General features: G+C 46.2%; 1 protein-coding gene across 1 annotated transcript in view; it reads left to right on the plus strand.

The window, feature by feature from the left end:
• Positions 1-692: 692 nt before the first annotated feature.
• Positions 693-19200, plus strand: part of LOC144125848 (lamin Dm0-like) — a 30346-nt gene continuing 11838 nt past the window's right edge. Inside the window, exons 1-5 of the mRNA XM_077659571.1 lie at positions 693-1326; positions 4164-4275; positions 7262-7411; positions 10741-11037; positions 16631-16868. Of these exons, the coding sequence (XP_077515697.1) occupies positions 863-1326; positions 4164-4275; positions 7262-7411; positions 10741-11037; positions 16631-16868 (1261 nt within the window). The 5' untranslated portion in view covers positions 693-862. The remainder of the gene's footprint in view (positions 1327-4163; positions 4276-7261; positions 7412-10740; positions 11038-16630; positions 16869-19200) is intronic.

Genomic DNA, 19200 nt, shown 5'->3' on the forward strand with positions numbered 1-19200 from the left:
CATAAAGCCATTGTCCTGTCTTCGATCTCCTAGTTAACAGGTCCCCTGTCGTTGATTCGTCCAATCTTTCAGCTTGTACCCTATTATTACCCCCCCCCCCCCCCTCCGTTCCCCTAAACGCTCCTGCACCGCCTGTGTCTTGGCCACTCCACCGTAGCGGTTACATGTGCCATCTTTACTTGAGGCCAACCATTTTAGCCAGAGTCCTTCAATGGTTTTGTGCCTTGTGATTGGATTGCAAAACATTTATTTCGTCAGAAAATGCAAATGGAGATGATCCGTGGCTATCAGCCCACGGCTGACAGCGGCCTGAGTAGTCCGTTCAATGGCCCGATTTGAACGCCCAAGTCTGAGCTGACCAACACGGCCTCCCATTGCTCGGGAGTAGGAATTTGTATTTTAACAGATTCCGGTGGCGGCACCTCTTTACATTTCCGCAATATGTGATCGTAAGTGGCTATTTCGCCTCATAGTGTACGTACATTCCGAGTCGTAATCACCGGGACAGAATCGCGTCTGGATCGAGTTGCCTTGCGAAGCGACGCTTTTTTGAATAGGTTCAAATTAACCGCGCGTAGTGGAAAAGGTGAAGCGAGAAGGAACGGCAACAACGACGTCACCACGGTGGACGTCACAACGTCACCGCTACTCTCACGTGACAGAACCGAGTCGTACTGCGGATGAAGTTCTTTGGCTCTCCCGCGAAATCGAGCGAGCCATTCCCGTGGCGGCTGGGCGTTAGTTCGCCATCTTGATTTTGTCTGTGCCGGTATTCGGGCGAGGCAGTGGAACTAGGAACTTTGCGCACGGTCTACGGAACGCAAACCGCAGTGCTCTAGAGCCGTGATACCGGCCGGTGAAAATGTCGTCAAGGAGTGTTCGCAAGACTGTTGTCACCACGACGACGTCGAGTCACAGCGCGTCGACATCGCAGGACCGCGGCGACAACGAGGAGAACCCAGCCGGGTTTCAGACGCCTTCCGAAGGTGGGCGCAGCAGCTCACGCCACGACCGGCGTTCACGCTCGCCGTTGAGTCAGTCTCGTTACACCCGGATTCAAGAGAAGAATGAGCTGGCGAACCTCAACGACCGCCTCGCGGCGTACATCGACAGAGTCCGTGAGTTGGAAACGGAGAACAGCCGACTCACGCAACAAATCGAGACGAGCCAGGAGACGCGGACCCGTGAGGTGACCAGCGTCAAGAATCTCTACGAAAGGGAGCTGGCCGATGCCCGTCGTGCAGTTGACCTCACAGCTAACGAAAAAGCGAAGCTTCAACTCGAGGCCAAAAAGTGGCAGGCTGACGCCGAAGCGCTGCAAGCCAAGTGAGTCCCGCCGTTTTCGTTGACCATGTGTGGTCGGTACCTTTCTGTATTTTTGTATCACCGTTATTTTGGGACGCATCCAAGTAGGTCGGCCTCTGCGCCATCTTAACGACTTCAGTTATGTTTGAATAGTACGAGCTGACGCGTTAGCCTGATTTCGAAATAGACACGCTTGCGTGGGCGTTGGGCATCGTTTACTCCTTTCCAGGTTGAGCTAGCATTCCAAGCTCCGCTGATCGGGCATTCCGGTTGGCGTCCGGAGAAGCCGGCCCGGAAATGATATGACGCCAGCGACGCTGCCAGCGTCGCTTCCGGCGCTGCGCACGCTGCCTTCTTCGCTGTGCCTGTCAAATAAAGAAACTATAGCTGGCTATCTACCCGCTGATAACGTGTTAAGATACCGCCGTGGCGACTGAAATCGGGAAATGCTTCAGTGGGAGGCGTTACTGTCATGCCGCATGCGTCGATTTGGCTGTCGCGAATAAAAAGATCTGGTAGACATGTAGGTCCCGGCTACTCTTGGCAAATTCATCCTAATTCTTTTGATGTAACAAGTAGTTTACATATGGCTACACTGTTGTGAAGTTCCGATTCGGTGTAAATACGTGCCTACTTTTTGCCAGTCAAATGTGGGCGCTAAGTTTCTCTGTTTTCAATTTGTGCATGCAGTATTGTAGAAGCGCTGTATATTCGGTTATTTTTTTCCGAGGCTAGGATCTTTCGTAGAGGTTTTGCAATGCATGCTGAAGCACTTTTACTCATGATATTGACTTAAATGTTTGTTTTAGATTCTGAGATAAGTGTTCTTGTTCACTTTAGAATAGTTGTTTGCACTATCTGTTGGGACAGGCATTGAAAACACAGAATATAACAGACGGGATTTAAAAGTTAACGGAAAAATGCAGGCTTCTTGAAGGACACAAAACAAGTGTTAAGTGCTGTGGATATTAGCCCCTACTTCAGGAACAAATTTTTTTATGATGTAGTAGGAAAAGTACAGATGTGAGCAAGCTTTTCTAGAGCACTCAAGCGGCCCTCTGTAAAGCAACCAAATCTAAATTTTTAAGCAGATACTTGGAGTCAAGGACAGTTGCTTGCGCTCATGGGAAGCTGCAGAGACGTGCAAGTGATAAGAATGCTAGCATTGATCCCCTAAGAAAGCGGCTGCAATGTTTGTTCCACAGCACACCGCTCCAGACAAGCCTGCTCATGTCTGTACTTGCTGGTAGAAGTCTGCCGCTACAGCGTGACATGCTGGTCTAGGTGAAAATGAAATTAAAAAGGGGTTACTAGAGACAGTTGCCACCAACTTGTTTTCATTTGGTCCCAGCTCTGTCTATTCATTTTTCTACAAGGTTACTTCTCACATGCATGAATGTTATTTTCTGTGGCACTTAACAGTTCTTTAATCTCCATGGTGTCGCATTGCTGCATTTCACATTAGCCTATCCATAACAACGTGTGTGCTTAGTTGCTTAGTTCATCAAACTTAGCTGTCCATGTCTAATTTGGGGCAGGGATGTAATTGTGGCTAGTTGCTTGGTGAAATTAAAGGATGTGCCTTGTCCAAGTACTTATCTCTGACCTTAATTTGCCATGATAGCCTCTTCTTTATTGGTTACCTTGTTTGTGACCACCTTTCGCTATTATCGACAGGTACCATACTTTACGCGCAGCCACCGCTATGGCTGAGTGGTTATGGCGCTCGGCTGCTGGCCCGAAAGACGCGGGTTCGATCCCGGCCGCGGTGGTCGAATTTCGATGGAGGCGAAATTCTAGAGGCCCGTGTGCAGTGCGATGTCAGTGCACATAAAAGAACCCCAGGTGGTCGAAATTTCCGGAGCCCTTCACTACGGCGTCCCTCATAGCCTAAGTCGCTTTGGGACGTTAAACCCCCATAAACCAAACCAAACCATACTTGACGCGCACAGATTACACTACCTCTTCTAAGTTACCTGCCTGCTGCGAGAGTCATAGTACTAGAAGTGGTGGCATAGCACTGTCATAACTGATTACCGTTAAACGCAAAAAAATTTGCAAAAAATTTGCTCTGACCTGTTGCTGTTCTCGCACTTTTATACTCCCATGCTTTCTCCGGGTTAAGTGCACCACTGTTTTGATAGAAATCATTTGTGATTGATTACAAAATGCTGCCAGAATAAATGTAACTGCCAGTTTTAGTGCCTCAGAAAGGAAGGCATAGGAGTGACAGGTCATTTCTGACACAAATCAAGCATGCAGACTTTGCACAGTTCGAACTTGCATTCACACATTAGCTAGTTGTGTGAACATTTTTCTGCACTAATACTGACTGCAGTTGAAGCTTTTGTGCATGGGTTTGAAGCATGTTGCTCCATTTAGAGTGGCAAAAAGTGGTGAAAATTCTGAGTTGATTTTATCATAGCCAGTTGGTACATCAGCTGTCAGCTGAAGAAACTGGATGGATATGAGAGAAGCACACAGGACAATGCTGCCCTGTGGGATATCCTTGAGTCTGTCCTGTACCTTTGGTCGGCAGTTCAAAGGGAGATGTTCATGAAGGTTTTTTGATGTTATGGAGGTTTTGCTTTTAAATTATCCACCTCGAACGGCTCACGAACAAGTTAGCAGTGTCTCTTTAGCAGCATAATGGCAAGAGACAGTTGACGCATGTTATTTCATGGGAGTTTCTCTTGTACTTTGGAATTTTCCATAGTTCTTGATTTTGCTGCATTTTGGCTACACATAGGGTTAAAGAAATTTTCACAAAAATGACAACCTTTTTATGAGCAGTTTCAGCTGTGATTTTGTGCTGATTCATTGGGGTTGAGTCAAGGCTCAAATTTTTGTGTGTGCAGGCTAACCAAGCGTGACCGAGAGTGGTCGATTGCTGAGCGACGTGCAACAACCTTGGAGTCTCAGGTTGTCGACCTGCAGGGACGCCTGAACCAGGCACTTGCGCAACTCAAGGTGAGGAATCTCGAATGTTCCCTTTGAGGTGCTTTTTATTATTTTTTTTTACAAAGGGCTCAAGTTGCTGTAGCTTGACCTCATTGCTGATGTTGACAATATGAAAGTAGGAAGGATTGAAGGGTTGTGATTATTGCAAAACCCGTAGGGGCATGGGCTCTGCACTCCAGTTTTCAGCTGGTGTTTTAGGGCCACTTAGTATCCTGCTCTGTTGTATTGTGAAATGGGCAGCAGGAAGTGAGCATTTAGATGGCTTTTTTCTTAATGACAAAGTTACTTAATTTCATTGGATAGACGATGTTCTAGAAGATAGCAAAGCTATCGAAGAAGATGTTCTGTTTATGAGAAGAATAACATTAAACTAAACATTTATGATTACCCTCTCATTAATATAGTAATGAAATGCCTGAAACGAGCTGTTTGTTTTGCTCTTCTGATGTATTAATTAGCAGGTTTGCTAGGGAAAGGGATAGGTTCTGTCCTCAGTGCTTTAATAATTCTGGAAAATGAACATTTTCACAGAAATTTGTCTAATCGAGAGGTGAACTAGAAAGAAAAGAATGCAACACTGTTTCGCATTCTGTAATAATTCTATAGAGCAATGGCACTAGAGGTAGAAGGTTTGTTTCAGTTTTAAAAGGATTTGATTTTTAATGTCATAGTATTAAGAGGGCCAGGAGAAGATGTAAACTGTCCGTCGGCATGTATGAAGCCTCCACCTGCTAGGTATCGTTTAAGCGGACTTGCCTCTCGCTACCTATCATCTATCTCCCTCTCCTCTTGTAAGGGAGAGGATGCAGACGATGGACAAAAAATTACTCATAAAAGTGAATATAACTAAGAAGAAAATGACTGACAACAGCAGGCGTACATGCAAAATGTACAGCCTCCTGAAGAACTATGTGTGCAAAAATGAGGCTTGCGAAAGCAACTCCTTCTCGCATTGCTCATGAAGAGAAACCCGAGTCTCCCAAGCCCAACCGGCCACCTGCCAGTGCAGTGGCGCTTCGCTTAGCTCTTTCGCTACCTTGAAAAAAACGAGATTTTGATGGTTTTAAATTCAAAATTATTTTTTCAAGAAGTGCCAAATGCACTGCACATTGTAATGCATCAAACTGCAGCTTATAGATTATACTTGCGAACGAAAGAAGCACCAGTTTTGTGAGCAAAACTTTTGAATGATTATTAGTTCAATATGCTGTTAAGCAAAAACAAAACAAGAAAAACAAAAATAAGCCGCTGCACTGAGCCAAAAGCTGATTATCAAAAAAATTGAAATATACAAAATGTTGCACATGTTCATAGCTACCAATCTGTCATCTTCAGCTGCGTACATTATACACCGCACTTTCAAGCTAGGGAACATTACTGTTGTGCCAATAGAGAAAGCAGTCTCGTGAGAACTCGTGAGTGGAGATTTATCTGGAATATGCTGCACAATACACTTGTGCTGAGTTCTGTTCATGCTTTGATTGCAGTTTCTCCTTTTCTCCTTTCTATTTTCTTTTTGTGAGTTGGTAGGGAATTGGTTCTATGGGTGAAAGGGGGCTTGGCCTTCCTTGACATCATCACCATTGAAATTCTGCTGGCACATTTGGTGAAGTATCGTGGCAGTATGTTGAGGATACCCTAGAGCACCGAATAAAACGACCCTTATTATGTACAAATCAAGCGCACTAAATGAAATGAAACATGAACTGTAAAGCTAAACATGTGTGAGCATGCGCTGATCTCCCGCGCCTCCGAGACGATGTCTCGCTATTGGAACTGAAATCCGATCATTTCCTATCATTGTCTACCTCACCACTGCTGCTATGCACTTAGAAAATATGACTGCATCAGAGCTTACTAAAGTGTTCGTGTAGCCTTTAGCCTTTGAGGAGTGCGCGCATGGAGAAACGGATGTCATGATCTCCGACCTGCGGACTGCGTCCGGTCGAAGTTTCATTTTTGACATCACCTCCTCATGTTAGAAAATGAAAAAACAAAACTGAAACCAAATAGTTGTGTTTTAAAATAAACTAGGTGGCGCAGCTTGTCCAGGAGTGCAGAGTTTAATTTGTGGCAGCAGGTTCAAAATGTCAGTCATATGTGACCGATGGCCTATGGCATGGTAGCGAAAGAGTTAACCTCTGCGCCACTGCATGAGGATTCGCTGCAGTCTAACAGTGTGACACATTTTGCATAGTCTGAATTGGAATAGAATCAGATTTGGAGTAGATAGTGAAGTAGAAAACAATGGACCAAAATTGGAGTATAATCTTAATTGGATTAGAATCGGAACTGAAATAGATTGGCGAGTGAAAGAATGCTCTCATATTTCCTCCGCATTGATCCAATTGATCAATTTTTGCGTTGTACAGCTGAACTGAAGCACCCTGTACACATTTTTTTTTTTCTTCCTTCCTTTAATGAGTTTTGTGCACTCATAATAAAAACTAACGATAACAGTGTTTAAAGCTTGGCATGATATTGTTACGGAGGCTAAGAAGACGTTCTGTCGCTGCGCACTTGGATGAGGACGAGGACGCTGCGGCTAGTGCTTGGGTGACTGGTTTTGGTGTGCCTTGTAACTGTGGCCTGATGCGCTTGCTGCTGTGCTAACCCCCGTAATATTATTATTGGCCACGAGTACAACAAGCAGCTCTACTATTATTGTGTATCATGTAGAGATAGATGACTGGTTCTCTTTATACTTGACATCTATGGGTTCAAATTTTTGTTGAGTCATCGTAAAATTTTTTTCCACGCCATGCTTGTTATGTGACATAAAAATCGTCTGCCTCGTGGTAATGGTGAATAAGTCAGATGAAGGTTGAGTGTATTGCCTGTTGCAAAGGAAATTGCATACATTGCAGAAACTGATGTTCTGTGCTGTTTGCCTTGCAGCACTGCATTACAGAATCTCCCTATTATCTTTTTTGCCATATGAGTTGTTTTATGTTGCAATGTCTCACTAAGGAGGCAAGTTTGGATGTGTGTGCAGGATGCTGAAAACGATCGGGATGAGTTGGCAAAAGAGCTGGACAAGGTCAAGAAAGACCTGCAGAATCAGATCCTGCGTGTGACGGACCTGAGCAACCAAAACAAGACATTGAATGAGCAGTTGGACTTCCAGAAGTCTCTTTATGAAAAGGTATGTTTATTTCTGCATGGGCCTGGCTTTTTCATGAATACATGGTGTGAGCCAAATATTAAAAACTAGAATCCGACAGAACAGGGAGAAGTGGCACAAGTATCGCAGGCAGTTCGCCATGTAGCACATACAGAAGGGATTAAGATTTGTATGTAATGGTTGTGTCTGCATATATGCTTTTAAACTTTTGTATTTTTTGTATGTCGTCTTATATGTTTCAATTAACAAATTGATCAACTACTTTAAAATTTTCTTAATTACCATCATAAGCATTGGATTTTTCATTGTTTCATTGTTCGTTTTGTTCATTAATCAATTAATTAATTACAGTAATTTCATTAACTCATCAGCACTTATCATACAGCAATCAATCATCAATCACAAAAACCACAAATTACCATGATACGATTTTTTTTACGCAGCCCCCGATTATTTCCGACATGCGGCGCCGCCTGCTACTATGCCGACGCCTAGAGTCACTAAATAAAGACTTAGAGTACCGGCACTCTTTTCTCCTATTGTTCTGTGCCGCCGCCACGATCATTGGTCAGTTTGCATCACGTGATATTTGTTTACACTGCGACGGTTCATGGGGGGCTGCCATTTTGTGGCTTATGCTTTTTCAGTCGGGCAACTGTGGTAGTCCGGTGACCGACTCAGTGACCAGGGATTCCGCGCCTCGCAGCATTTCAGCTGCACAAGAGCATACGAGGATGCCGTTTTGCTGCGTTGTTGGCTGTTTCAACTCGCAGAATGATGGAAAACGCTTACCGTTTGCATCTGAGCGGCTCCATGCCGTACGGCTACGATCCCCGCTGCAGCGCAGGGTGGCTAACAGCGTTGTTTACAAAATGGCCAGGCCAAAGTTAGCGGCGAGGTCGCCGAAGCGGCAATCTGGCAACAATGATAAACAACAAAATGGCCGCCCCTGCTTACCGCCGTGCTGCAGTGACGGTACTCTAAGTCTTTATTTAGTGACTCTACCGACGCCTTTTCGACTGAACGAGCTGTATACGCTGTCACTAAAAAAAAATAAATAAAAACACGAGAAGCATCTTAGGCTGATGGTGTGCCACCTAGGTCATGTTACTTTGTGATGTCATTACAACCTGCCCACTAGGTTGTGAGCAAACTGCCCACTGTGGCAGGTGGCATTTAAATTGATTGGTTGTGAGAGTGAGAGGTTGCTTCTCAAGCCCCACAGGTGGCAGCCCCTGCCATTGCAGGGAAGTAGCACATCGCTTTAACTGCCGCACCAGGGATCTATGATTGTAAAGTGGAAAATGACCGATTCCGCATATATGGGCATTAACCCATTAGTGCTGTTGCCTTATACCGTTAAAGTGGATAATAATAAGGCTAAAACAGTCTACCTGCACAAGGACAAGGGAAGATGAGACAAGACACAGCGTTATGTCTTGTCTGATCTTACCTCGTCCTTTCTTTAGCCTTATTATGTCATACCAACTCGCCTAACGGCCTGCGTCTGCCTATCAAGATGTGAAAAAATCGTGAATAGATTGTTTTCTAAAAATCCCATTTTCGGCATGCTTATGCATTCACCCTTCTCTGTAAAAATATCAGTCCTACTCCATCTAAAAGTACAAAAAAAAAGAGGTACAAAGTTTTTTTGGGCCTGTGCCACTAAAAAATGATCGAGAATGGCGAGACGAAGCTGAACTTCATGGCGCTCGCTTTGGTCCTGCTCATCCGAATGCGATCATTTTGGTGTTGTTCAAAAGCTCGCTTCCTCCGCTACGTTTCTTCCTCCTCCAAAAGGACACGCGTCAAGCAGTGTGCGTGCCCATCGCTGCCGCTGCGTGGTTGCTCGTGTTATTCCGACACCGACAGCTTTCGCGCGTCGGGAAAGGCGATGCAACGAGAAGACTCCGTTCCTTGGTGGCGGGCAGGCAGAGAGAGTGTACATGTGGGAAGAAGCAGGTGCCTCCGTGGCTGTGCGTGCTCTCCTCTAGCCCAGCTGTGTTACCTCACTCCCCCACTCTCTCGAAGTGGTGGCAGCTGCTGCTGCAGTCGCGCTATGAGCCAGTGCGATCGGGATGCATTCTGGGTATTTACTGTGAACATTTGCAAGGTTATTTCACATACATATTTATTTCTTATTTTGGTTTCTGTTGTGCACTGACATATTGAGTCTTCACACAAAAGCTGCATGTAACAAAAGCCTGGATGTAACGAAAAATTGTGGACTTGTTTCAGTTTCGTTTTATCCAGGCCAAACTGTATTAATATAGTACTGCTATTGCATTGGCTAGATTTGAAATCCCAAATTTTCCTGAATTCCTCATGGTATACACTATCTTGTCCTCAGGTAGCCTGTGTTATCTTCAGTCTTCGTTGACATATTCAGAATCCAAAGACAGTTTTGACAATTGGAAGGACATGTCATCATTACTGGGAAATATCACAATGAGGCTTCCAATTGTTCATCTTTTAACATATGGTCAAACTTCAAATGCAATCATTCTTCGTTGACATATTCAGAATCCAAAGACATTTTTGACAATTGGAAGGACATGTCATCATTACTGGGAAATATCACAATGAGGCTTCCAATTGTTCATCTTTTAACATATGGTCAAACTTCAAATGCAATCTTTGCAGCCTTTTTCCCTTTTGTGAAATGTTTGCCTTACGGACGTTTTGATAATGTTTGCGTGAACAGATTTTAGTGAACTTGGTTTCATGTTTTGAGCAAGCAAGATGTTAGCTACATCCTAAAGCTTTTCTTTAAATCTGGTAGACTAGCAGTTAGGCCAAATGCAAGCTAATTACTGCCACCTTTTTTTTTAAACTTTGTTATTCATTCATAATCTCTATGATGACTTCCTAAGGATTTCCTTAGCTTCAGGATGCGCTGTGGACCTTTGCATATGACTGCATATTTTTAAAACTAGCTTTTTCAATTATGAAGTTACCATAATGGCGTAAGAAAGAACTTATGTAGGATATATTATTTTGCCGTATCTTCAGTTCCAGATGAAATATTTAAATTCTGGGTGTATATTTCGAATCAACATTCAAAGGTATACCTGCATGCAAGTTTCAGCAAGGTATAACGAAAAATTGAAACTTTCAAGGCCCTCACACCCTCCTTAGCTTTAGTGTGCCCTACAGTTTTTGTGTTTTGTACTTTATACTGTTTTGCTTGAAATCTTTAAGGTGGTGTTAGCATTTTCTCGCATGGACGAAATTTTTAAATTTCCAGTTTGATATGTCTGCGTGACTTGGCTAGTCTGCATCTGTGGTGTGCTGCAAAGCGCCGTGGAAAATGTTCATTTTTCGACATGATGTTTTTATTGTTCCAACAGGAGCTGGAGGAAGTGCGGGTGGTGAAGCAGACGGAAATAACAGAAATTGATGGGCGACTCAAGGAGAACTACGAGCGCAAACTAGCCGACACACTGCAAGAGCTCCGCGAGCAGTACGAGTCACAGATGCGGCTGAACCGGGAGGAAATGCAGAGCATCTATGAAACCAAGATGCATGACCTGCAGGACCTGCTTGATCGGCGCTCCTCAGATTCCTCTGTTACTCTGGATGAACTGCACACCTACAAGACACGCCTGGAGGGTGTCAACTCACGCATAGCAGAGCTCGAGTCCCTGGTAAGCTGCTGAAGCACACCTTATGCTGGCATAATTCTTCCAGCACAAGTGCTAAGTGTCGTTACAGCACACGTACTAAAGCCCATAAACTAAGGGTAAGGGCCCTAGTTTCCTGCAGCTGCACGAAAAATCGCGAATTTAAGCATTTTTTGCCGAATTATTGTTAACAGCCGCATTATTCTTTTTCAACACTATTGTCGTCACAGACAACAGTGAGACAACAATATGATGGAAAATAACTATTTTACCTTACTTCAACGAATTACAGGTAAATCTGGATGTAATGAACCTCTATATAGTGAATTCCTTGATACAGTAGCCGACCAATTTTTCGGACCCAAATAATCCGGACTTGCGTGATATTTTGGACTTTGTTGAGGAACCGTCGCGCACCTCATAGGAACGTGTACATTTTCTTGACCAATATTTTGGACATTGGCGGGTCTAAAAGTTCAATTTTTTGTACTAAGCCAACAATACTGTGGAGATAGTAAAATTCGTTATGTCGGCCTAATATAGACGCAAGCGGGCATCGCTGTCATAACCAACCCGTTCTCCACCGCCGTGAAAGGCGCAACCTTGGATTTAAACGGAATCAGCAAGGCGGCGGTCGCTGACGGAGTGAATCGGATGGACTGGCTTGGATAGGCTTCGCTGTTTGTTCGTCATCCCCATCTAGATGACCTACAAAGAGTGCACGATCGCATTGAGAACAGTGCAATGGCACAGTGGGACAGCTGCACCATCCGCTGTGGCTTGGACGATGCCGCCCGCGGTGCGGGGCAGCAAATGCGGCAGAGGGTGGGGAGTGCATTCGGAGGTCTTCCTGTGGGTTACCTCTCGGTCTTCGCGAGCGTCATTGCCCTGCGCAGACTGACTGTGGTTCGAGCGGCAGGTGCATTCGTTCGTGGCATGACTTGCGGCCGCGTCCCACTGGTATCTGCGGAGATGACGAAAGCATGCCTGTGGCTCAGATACAGTCTAATATTATCGCTTGTAGGTGGAACATGGGGAGCGGCGATTTTCGAGATTTTGAAAGCCAGTTTTTCGCAGAAAAGTTTTTTTTTTTAAGTTCACGGGATTTTTCGACTATTCAGACCATTTTCCGGGTCTCATCACGAGTCCGAAAAATCGGCTGGCAACTGTATTACGAAATTCCTCAATTCACCTCACACTGCCCCCATTGGAGCACGTGTATTTCAGACCCCCATGTAACAAAGGTGTTGCGACGGTTGACCTTGTTATAACGAATTCGCTACGCTGACTATCAGTTTGCTTGTGCTGAGTTACGGAATCTGAAAAAGTTTCATGACGATAATAAAGCACAAACTGACATAGAGGAACGCCTACGATTGCAACGAGTGACTGCAGTTGACACAAATGTGCTGTGCACCAGCGCTGTCGTTCCATCTCCACTGCTTTCGCTTTTGGAAAATCATACCATGTGGCACTACAACAGTTCATGCTCAAAAGCAACGAAAAATAATAGAACATAGAAAAGCAGACACGGCACAAGCAGTGTGTGCCAATTGCCTCCATGCAGTTGCTCGCGTGATTCCGGCGCTGATAGCTCTCGTGCATTAGGAGTAGGGACGGCGGTGTGCCCCAGCGATGCAAAGTGTAGTCCGTTTCCTGGGGCAAGAGTAGCGGGCAGGCCTAGAGAGGGAACATGTGGTAAGACGCAGGTACCTCCATGGTCGGTCTGGCAGCGGCGCAATCGTGCGTGATCTCCTCTTGCTTGGAGCGGTGCACTGCCTCCCCTCTCTCCACCCTACTTGTAACGGCGCTTTGCAAGCCGCGGTGGAGGCGTTGGCAACTGCTGCTGCAGCCGCGCTATCATCATGATCGCAAAACATTTTTCCACGTTTATCACTTCGAGTATCAGGAATTTACTGTAAACATTTTCAAGGTGACTTCACCTACATTCATTTCTTATTTTGGTTTCCAGTCTGCATTGTCCTTTCTAGTGTTATTGTGAAAACTGCATGCAATGAAAACCTCCATATAACGAAAAATCCCGAACTTTTGTTAGTTTCGTTATATTCAAATTTAACTAACGCACGAGGGGGATTCGGGAACACGTTTAAGAATGTTAAAAGAAATATTATGAATGTAATGCAATCTCGTACTGTTCAGGCCGGCCGTAGCCGAGGGTGCGCATGCATGTGTGCGTGCACCTGCATGCACCCGCACAGACATGCACACACAATAAAAATTGACAGGTGATCATTGAAAGTTGTGTGGCAAAGCCACTTTCCCCTTTTCACTTCTATGTCGCACGCGATGCCCCAAGGTCATTAAAAAGCTGGCTTCTAGCAGCTCTCAAGCCTGGTTGCAGTGCCGAATGCCTCTTAACTAACCTGGAAAGCTTGTAAAAAAAAATTGCATTCTATATACACACACCTTGGTTCTGAATATAACAGTGTGTGTATTCTGAAGCATTATTTGATACAGTCAAACCCGAATATATCGAACCCGCAAAAAAAACGGAATTAGTTCGATATATCGTAAATCGATATAGAACGTTTAAAGAAATTGACAATGTACAAAATGCACCTCATCAAGAAGCGTTCTTTAATTCCTAAAGACATGTACGCCGTGCATATTAGCGCGAGAAATAGTAGCCGGTCGTCTTCTGCTTTTTCGCTTTCAAAGAATTGTTTAGCATGCACTTTTCATTGTTGTCGAGTGACTGGGAACAGCCGAGTCCACAGCCTTCTATGGACGCGCAGTGGCGACAAACAACGCTCAGCGCATGAAGTGCTTCAGAACACGTGGGCGGGTGGGAACTCGTTGGGTCCTCGCAATTACCGTCGCCGGCGAGATCCCTAGCCAGATCGGCAACAATATCTTCGTCAGCGAACTCTCCGGTAGTTGCAACATCGTTGTCAACGGAGACAGTTTGTAGCTGCAGTCTTATCACAAACGGCACCTGGGAACTCTGACAGCTATGGTAACAAATCGTCAGGTTCCTCGAGTGGTTCGTCGATGTCGAGGGGTGTTGAGCTGGCGCCAAGCCTCGCCCGAAGCAGAGTCCACAGTGGCGGAAACAATTTCGAATTGTTTCTTTTTTGACGTCGTTTCATGATGCATTCAACATTGTTATTGCACCCAGGAGGTCAATTTTCATCTCCCGGCCAGTGCGGAGATTTAGCAATAATCGTTGCACAAGGCGCTTTCTGTAGCCTGCCTTCAGTGTACGAATGACACTTTGATCCAAAGGCTGCAGCACCGACGTTGGGTTCGGTGGCAGGAAGCGAAGCTCTATGTTGCTGACGTTGACCTTACAATGGTGAGCAGAACAATTATCAATGAGTAAGCAGACCTTTCTGCCTTTGCTTACCAGGTCGTCGTCCCAGGACTTCAGCTACTTGCCAAAAACTTCGCTTGTCATCCAAGCTTTTCCGTTGGACATGTAGGTCACCGGAAGAGAGAGTGCATTCTTCAGGCACCGCGGCGATTTGCTTTTGCCAATCACAAGTGGTCGAAGCTTGCTCGATCCATCGACGTTGGTGGCGAGCAAAACCGATATTCGGGCTTTGTTAACTTTCCCGCCGTGGGACTTATCATGACACGCCAGCGTTTTGTTGGACAGCATTCACCAGAACAAGGCTGTCTCATTGGCATTAAATATATCGCGGGGATGATATCTTGTCGTGATGTCGCTCCAGTTTCCGTTTATTCATTTCTGCACGCTGCTGACGTCCACCGCGCAGCTTTCACCGGTGACAGCCCGGTCGACAATGCTGTGGCGCTCTTTGAAGCGCTGCAGCCAACCTGAACCGTCTTTGAAGTCGGGTCTGTTCAGCATGAAAGCAAGATCCTTCGCTTTCTGCTCAATTATGGGGCCAGAAACAGGGATGTTCCGCGACCTGACATCAAGGAACCACTTGTACACTGCTGCCTCCACGTCTTCATATGCAGCCATGCATACGCGGCGGGCGCTGGTAGCACCAGGCCTCTTGTCCGCCTTAGCCCTAATGTCGGCCTTATTTTTCAAGATTGTGCTTCTTGGGATGCTCAGCGTGCTTCTTGGGATGCTGTATGCTGCGGCGACATCCGACTTCTTTTCTCCACGTTCAGCTATTCTGATAATCTCTATCTTTGCGGATATTGTCTGCCGTTTCACGGCAGCCATCTCGTTAAACAGCGAACGAGCACTACGTTCCGAGTACGCAACTTACAACTGAACTGTGTGCAAGTGCACGTGCCACGTGTTTGTGACAGAGCGAGAGATGGGCCGAACCACTTTTTCTAGGGGGTGGCTGTCTGAGGGAGGGAGAGCTGTGCCACACACACGCAGTTGGGCTAAACCACTTTGGGGGGGGGGGGGGGGGGGGGGGGGGGGGGTGTCGGCAGCTGGCACGGCTACCGCGCGGGAAAGCCAACTTCTGGGGAAATTTTGCGGTGTTGAAGTTCGATATGTCGCGTGCGGCTGCTATTTTGTTCGATTTAACCGTAGTTTTTCCTATATGTTCTCATTGTAACATTACGGTGTTCAGAAATTGTTCGATATACGGGGTAATTCGATATAAACGAGTTCGATATAGTCGGGTTGGACTGTATCTCCCATGGAATTTCTTGAATAATTTCTTCTCGTTTCACGGAATTAAAATTTTACATTGCTTAAACTTAGGGTCCTTAATCATGGGCTAGCGCCTTCATCTTCAAAATTGTGCGAAAAAACAAGGGCAAAAAATTGGCTGTGGTTTAGCTCTGGTTAAACCTGATTGAATTGTGAAAGACGTTTGGCCCGTTGTTCTTCTGTTTCCTCGGCACGTCATTGTCTCAGTTTCATTCCGTCTAGCACGACTAGACTCGCCTTCTAAAGTGGCTCGCTTAGCTGCTTCGGCTTCCCGTCGTTTTTGCAATCGTTCTTCTCGTTCTTCTGTTTCCTGGGCACGTTGCAACCTCTTTCTCTCATTCTTCCTAGCTTGCTTAGCTTTTGCCTTAGAACTTAACTGTTTTGACGCACTAGAGCAACTAGATTCAGATATAGACTCTTCGTTGGTAACTTCCATGGCGAGACTGATCAGCCAACGCGTAGCGCACCGCTATATATCCCAGTGAAGCCGCCACGGAGCGAGCGCAAGGCGAGGAGGTCGTCATGTCAACGGAGAGACCACCTGTTAGGTGCGGCGCCGGCTCGAGGGCCACGGCACACGCGATGAGCGGCTCTCTTCTAGCTGCGGCAGGGAGCAAGCTGACGTCACGCGTCGTCATAGCAATGGAGAGAGCTGACGTCGCACCCCTGCGAAGCGCAGCGCCGGCTCTGGAGAGGCCACGGCATACGCGACAAGCAGTTAGACCTGGCGTAGTATTGCTTTCGCAATAAAAGGAAGGACACGTAGGAGCGCTTGCTTCTGCAGAACTAGTTAAGACACCTTTTCTGATAGTTTTTCTTTTTTTGTTGTTGAAGGCGCAGTCTTGTACAAGGGGTTTTTTGGTGAACGCCCGCTTGCTAGCTTTCCTTTTAAGATGGTATAGCCTTTGTAAGCACTATTGGAGTTGCGGGTGCCTGAAGTGCGAATGTGCGTTTAATGCATATTTAGTCGGACCAGTTCCTAATGCACCTGACTGTCCATGTGTGCAGAACCAGTCGCTGTCTTCGCGCGTCCGAGATTTGGAGCGGCTGCTGGAGCAGGAACGTGACTGGCACACGAGAGCGCTGGGCGCCAAGGAAGAAGAGATCCAGCGACTGCGAGCTGAGATGGAGCAGCAACTGGTTGAGTACCGGGATCTTCTGGACATCAAGGTGGCCTTGGACCTCGAGATTGCTGCCTACCGCAAGCTGTTGGAGGGCGAAGAAACACGCCTGAACATCACTCCATGTACGTGCTGTTTCTCACCATTTTAATGAGTTAGCATTAGAATGCCCATTATTGCGAAGTGTCTGGCATTGTTGTTGGTGTTTGGCCATGAGGCCTCGGTCGGCAGTAAGCAATGTGGAGAGGGGTTAGAATTTGTTTTCCCATTTATGTCATTGTGGCTGGCTATTTTCTTTTAAAGGGGCTTATGCAATTCATTTTGCAGCCTATATTAAGCAGTCATGACTGTAGACAAATCTGTAGAGCGGAATATAGGCTTGACAAGGGGAGCTGGTCTTGGGAAAAAGATTTTTATTAATGAAGTCAGAATGCTGAAATTTTCAGTAAACATGTATTTGTGTGTGCTGATTCTAAATGTCATTTAACTTCATGTAAAATATTTCCTTGTGCACTTATATGTTATGTTAGGCAAGTTTTTTGCTGATAGCTTTCAAGAAACTTTGCTCCAGGGAACTTGCTGAAACGCATGCCATTAGTTTGTCTTGACATCAAGGAATGCATTAAGGGTAAAATTATCATCCTGCCTACTATAGAAGTTGAGTTGTGGTGTTCTGAATTTGCTGCTTCAGGAATGGGGAAAAACATTTGTACAGTAAAACCTCGTTAATTCGAACTCGAGGGGGACCGGAAAATTGTTCGAATTAAGCGGAGTTTGAATTAACGAGCGGGCGCTAAAAAAAGCGACCATCACGCCCGGCAGCACGGGCCGAAGCTAAAACAGGCATATCTGAGATCGTTATCTCTTACTACGCGCTACTACACATTTGCGGCGGGTGATTGCGCGAATTAAAATCATAGAGCCCGAATGTCGAAGGAAATAAAGTTAATTTGTTTATGCGGTTGGAGCTAACATCAAAATGCATTCGCGTAAGCAGCAAGCTTAATGATTAAATATGACACTATGCTTCAAAAACATGTTTATTAACAGCAGATTGGCAAAGCATATCAAAGAGAAAAATAATCGGTGATGCGCATTTGTTTTGTTTTCTTTGCCGTGACTCGACAAGCATCGTCTGCAACTTGCCCAACAGCTCCAACGCAGCGTCCAAATTATCATCGGCGGAGAAGTAGCGCGCAGCCAGATCGAGTGCTGACGCTGTTTCACATGCACTCGGGGGTGGCAATGGATCGTCGCCTCCGTCGGACTCGTCGTCGCTGTCAGCTGTGCTCGCCGCGCCCGAGTTGTGCGGCATCTGGTCACCGCAGGCCGCTTCAATAATCTCGGCATCGCTTAACGGCCCCGATGTCTCCACGCCGCTGTCAACGTCTACGAAGCTCTGGAAGTCAACACCCTCCGATAAAGCAGCGCAGGCAGGGTGCAGCGCGACGGAGTCATCACACTGAGCATCCAGCTCTGCCGTGCTGCAGGCTTCTGGGCCTTCAATGAAGCCGCACTTTCGATAACAGTTCGCGACTGTGTCCGCCTTGACAGCATTCCACGATGTTGCCAGCATGTGGCAGGCTCCGAGGAGATTGACGTCGTACGATTTGCCGCTGTCCATACACACAAGAATCCGCTCTAGGAGGTGGCGCCTGTACAGTGTTTTGAGGTTTTTAATAACCCCAAGGTCCATAGGCTGCAGCACAGCCGTAGTGTTTTTCGGCAGAAATGCCAGACGGATCGCCTTCAGTCCGCTGATGTCACAATGGGCTGAACAGTTGTCGACGAACAACAGAACATTCCTGTTCTGTGCCGTGAACTTCCTGTCGAGTGTGCGCAGCCAATCCGTGAAAATTGCTCGCGTCATCCACGACTTTCTGTTGAAAGTATAATCAACAGGGAGAGTTTTTAGCCCTTTAAAGCAGCGAGGCTTCGCTGCTTTGCCTATAACTAGCAAGCGGCACCGTTCCGTGCCAGTCGCGTTTGCGCACACCAACACCGTCACTCTTTCCTTGCTTCTCTTGCCGCCTGAACACGTGTCGCCTTTGTAACTGACAGTCTTGTTCGGCGGCAACTTAAAATAAAGCGCGGTTTCATCTGCATTGAACACATCTCTGAGCGAGTAATCGGCAAGGTAGTCCTTTAGTTGACCTGAGATCCAATTTTGACACGTTTCTTCATTGACTGCGGCTACCTCTCCACAAACGCTTTTAAACGTAAGTCCGTGACGGGCCTTGAAACGCGACAACCAGCCTTCCGACGCGCTGAAGTCACTTATGCCCATCTGGCTGGCGAAGTCCACTGCCTTTGCGGCAATTATTGGTCCACTTAGCGGAATGTTCCTGCTGCGAACGTCCTTAATCCATGCCATTACAGCATCCTCCATCTCTGGATGAGCCGATGTTCTTAGTCGTTTCCGCGAGCGCTCCATCTCCTTTTGATACGCATTGAAGA

Source organism: Amblyomma americanum, chromosome 3, assembly GCF_052857255.1.
Source record: "Amblyomma americanum isolate KBUSLIRL-KWMA chromosome 3, ASM5285725v1, whole genome shotgun sequence".
NCBI lineage: Eukaryota > Metazoa > Arthropoda > Arachnida > Ixodida > Ixodidae > Amblyomma > Amblyomma americanum.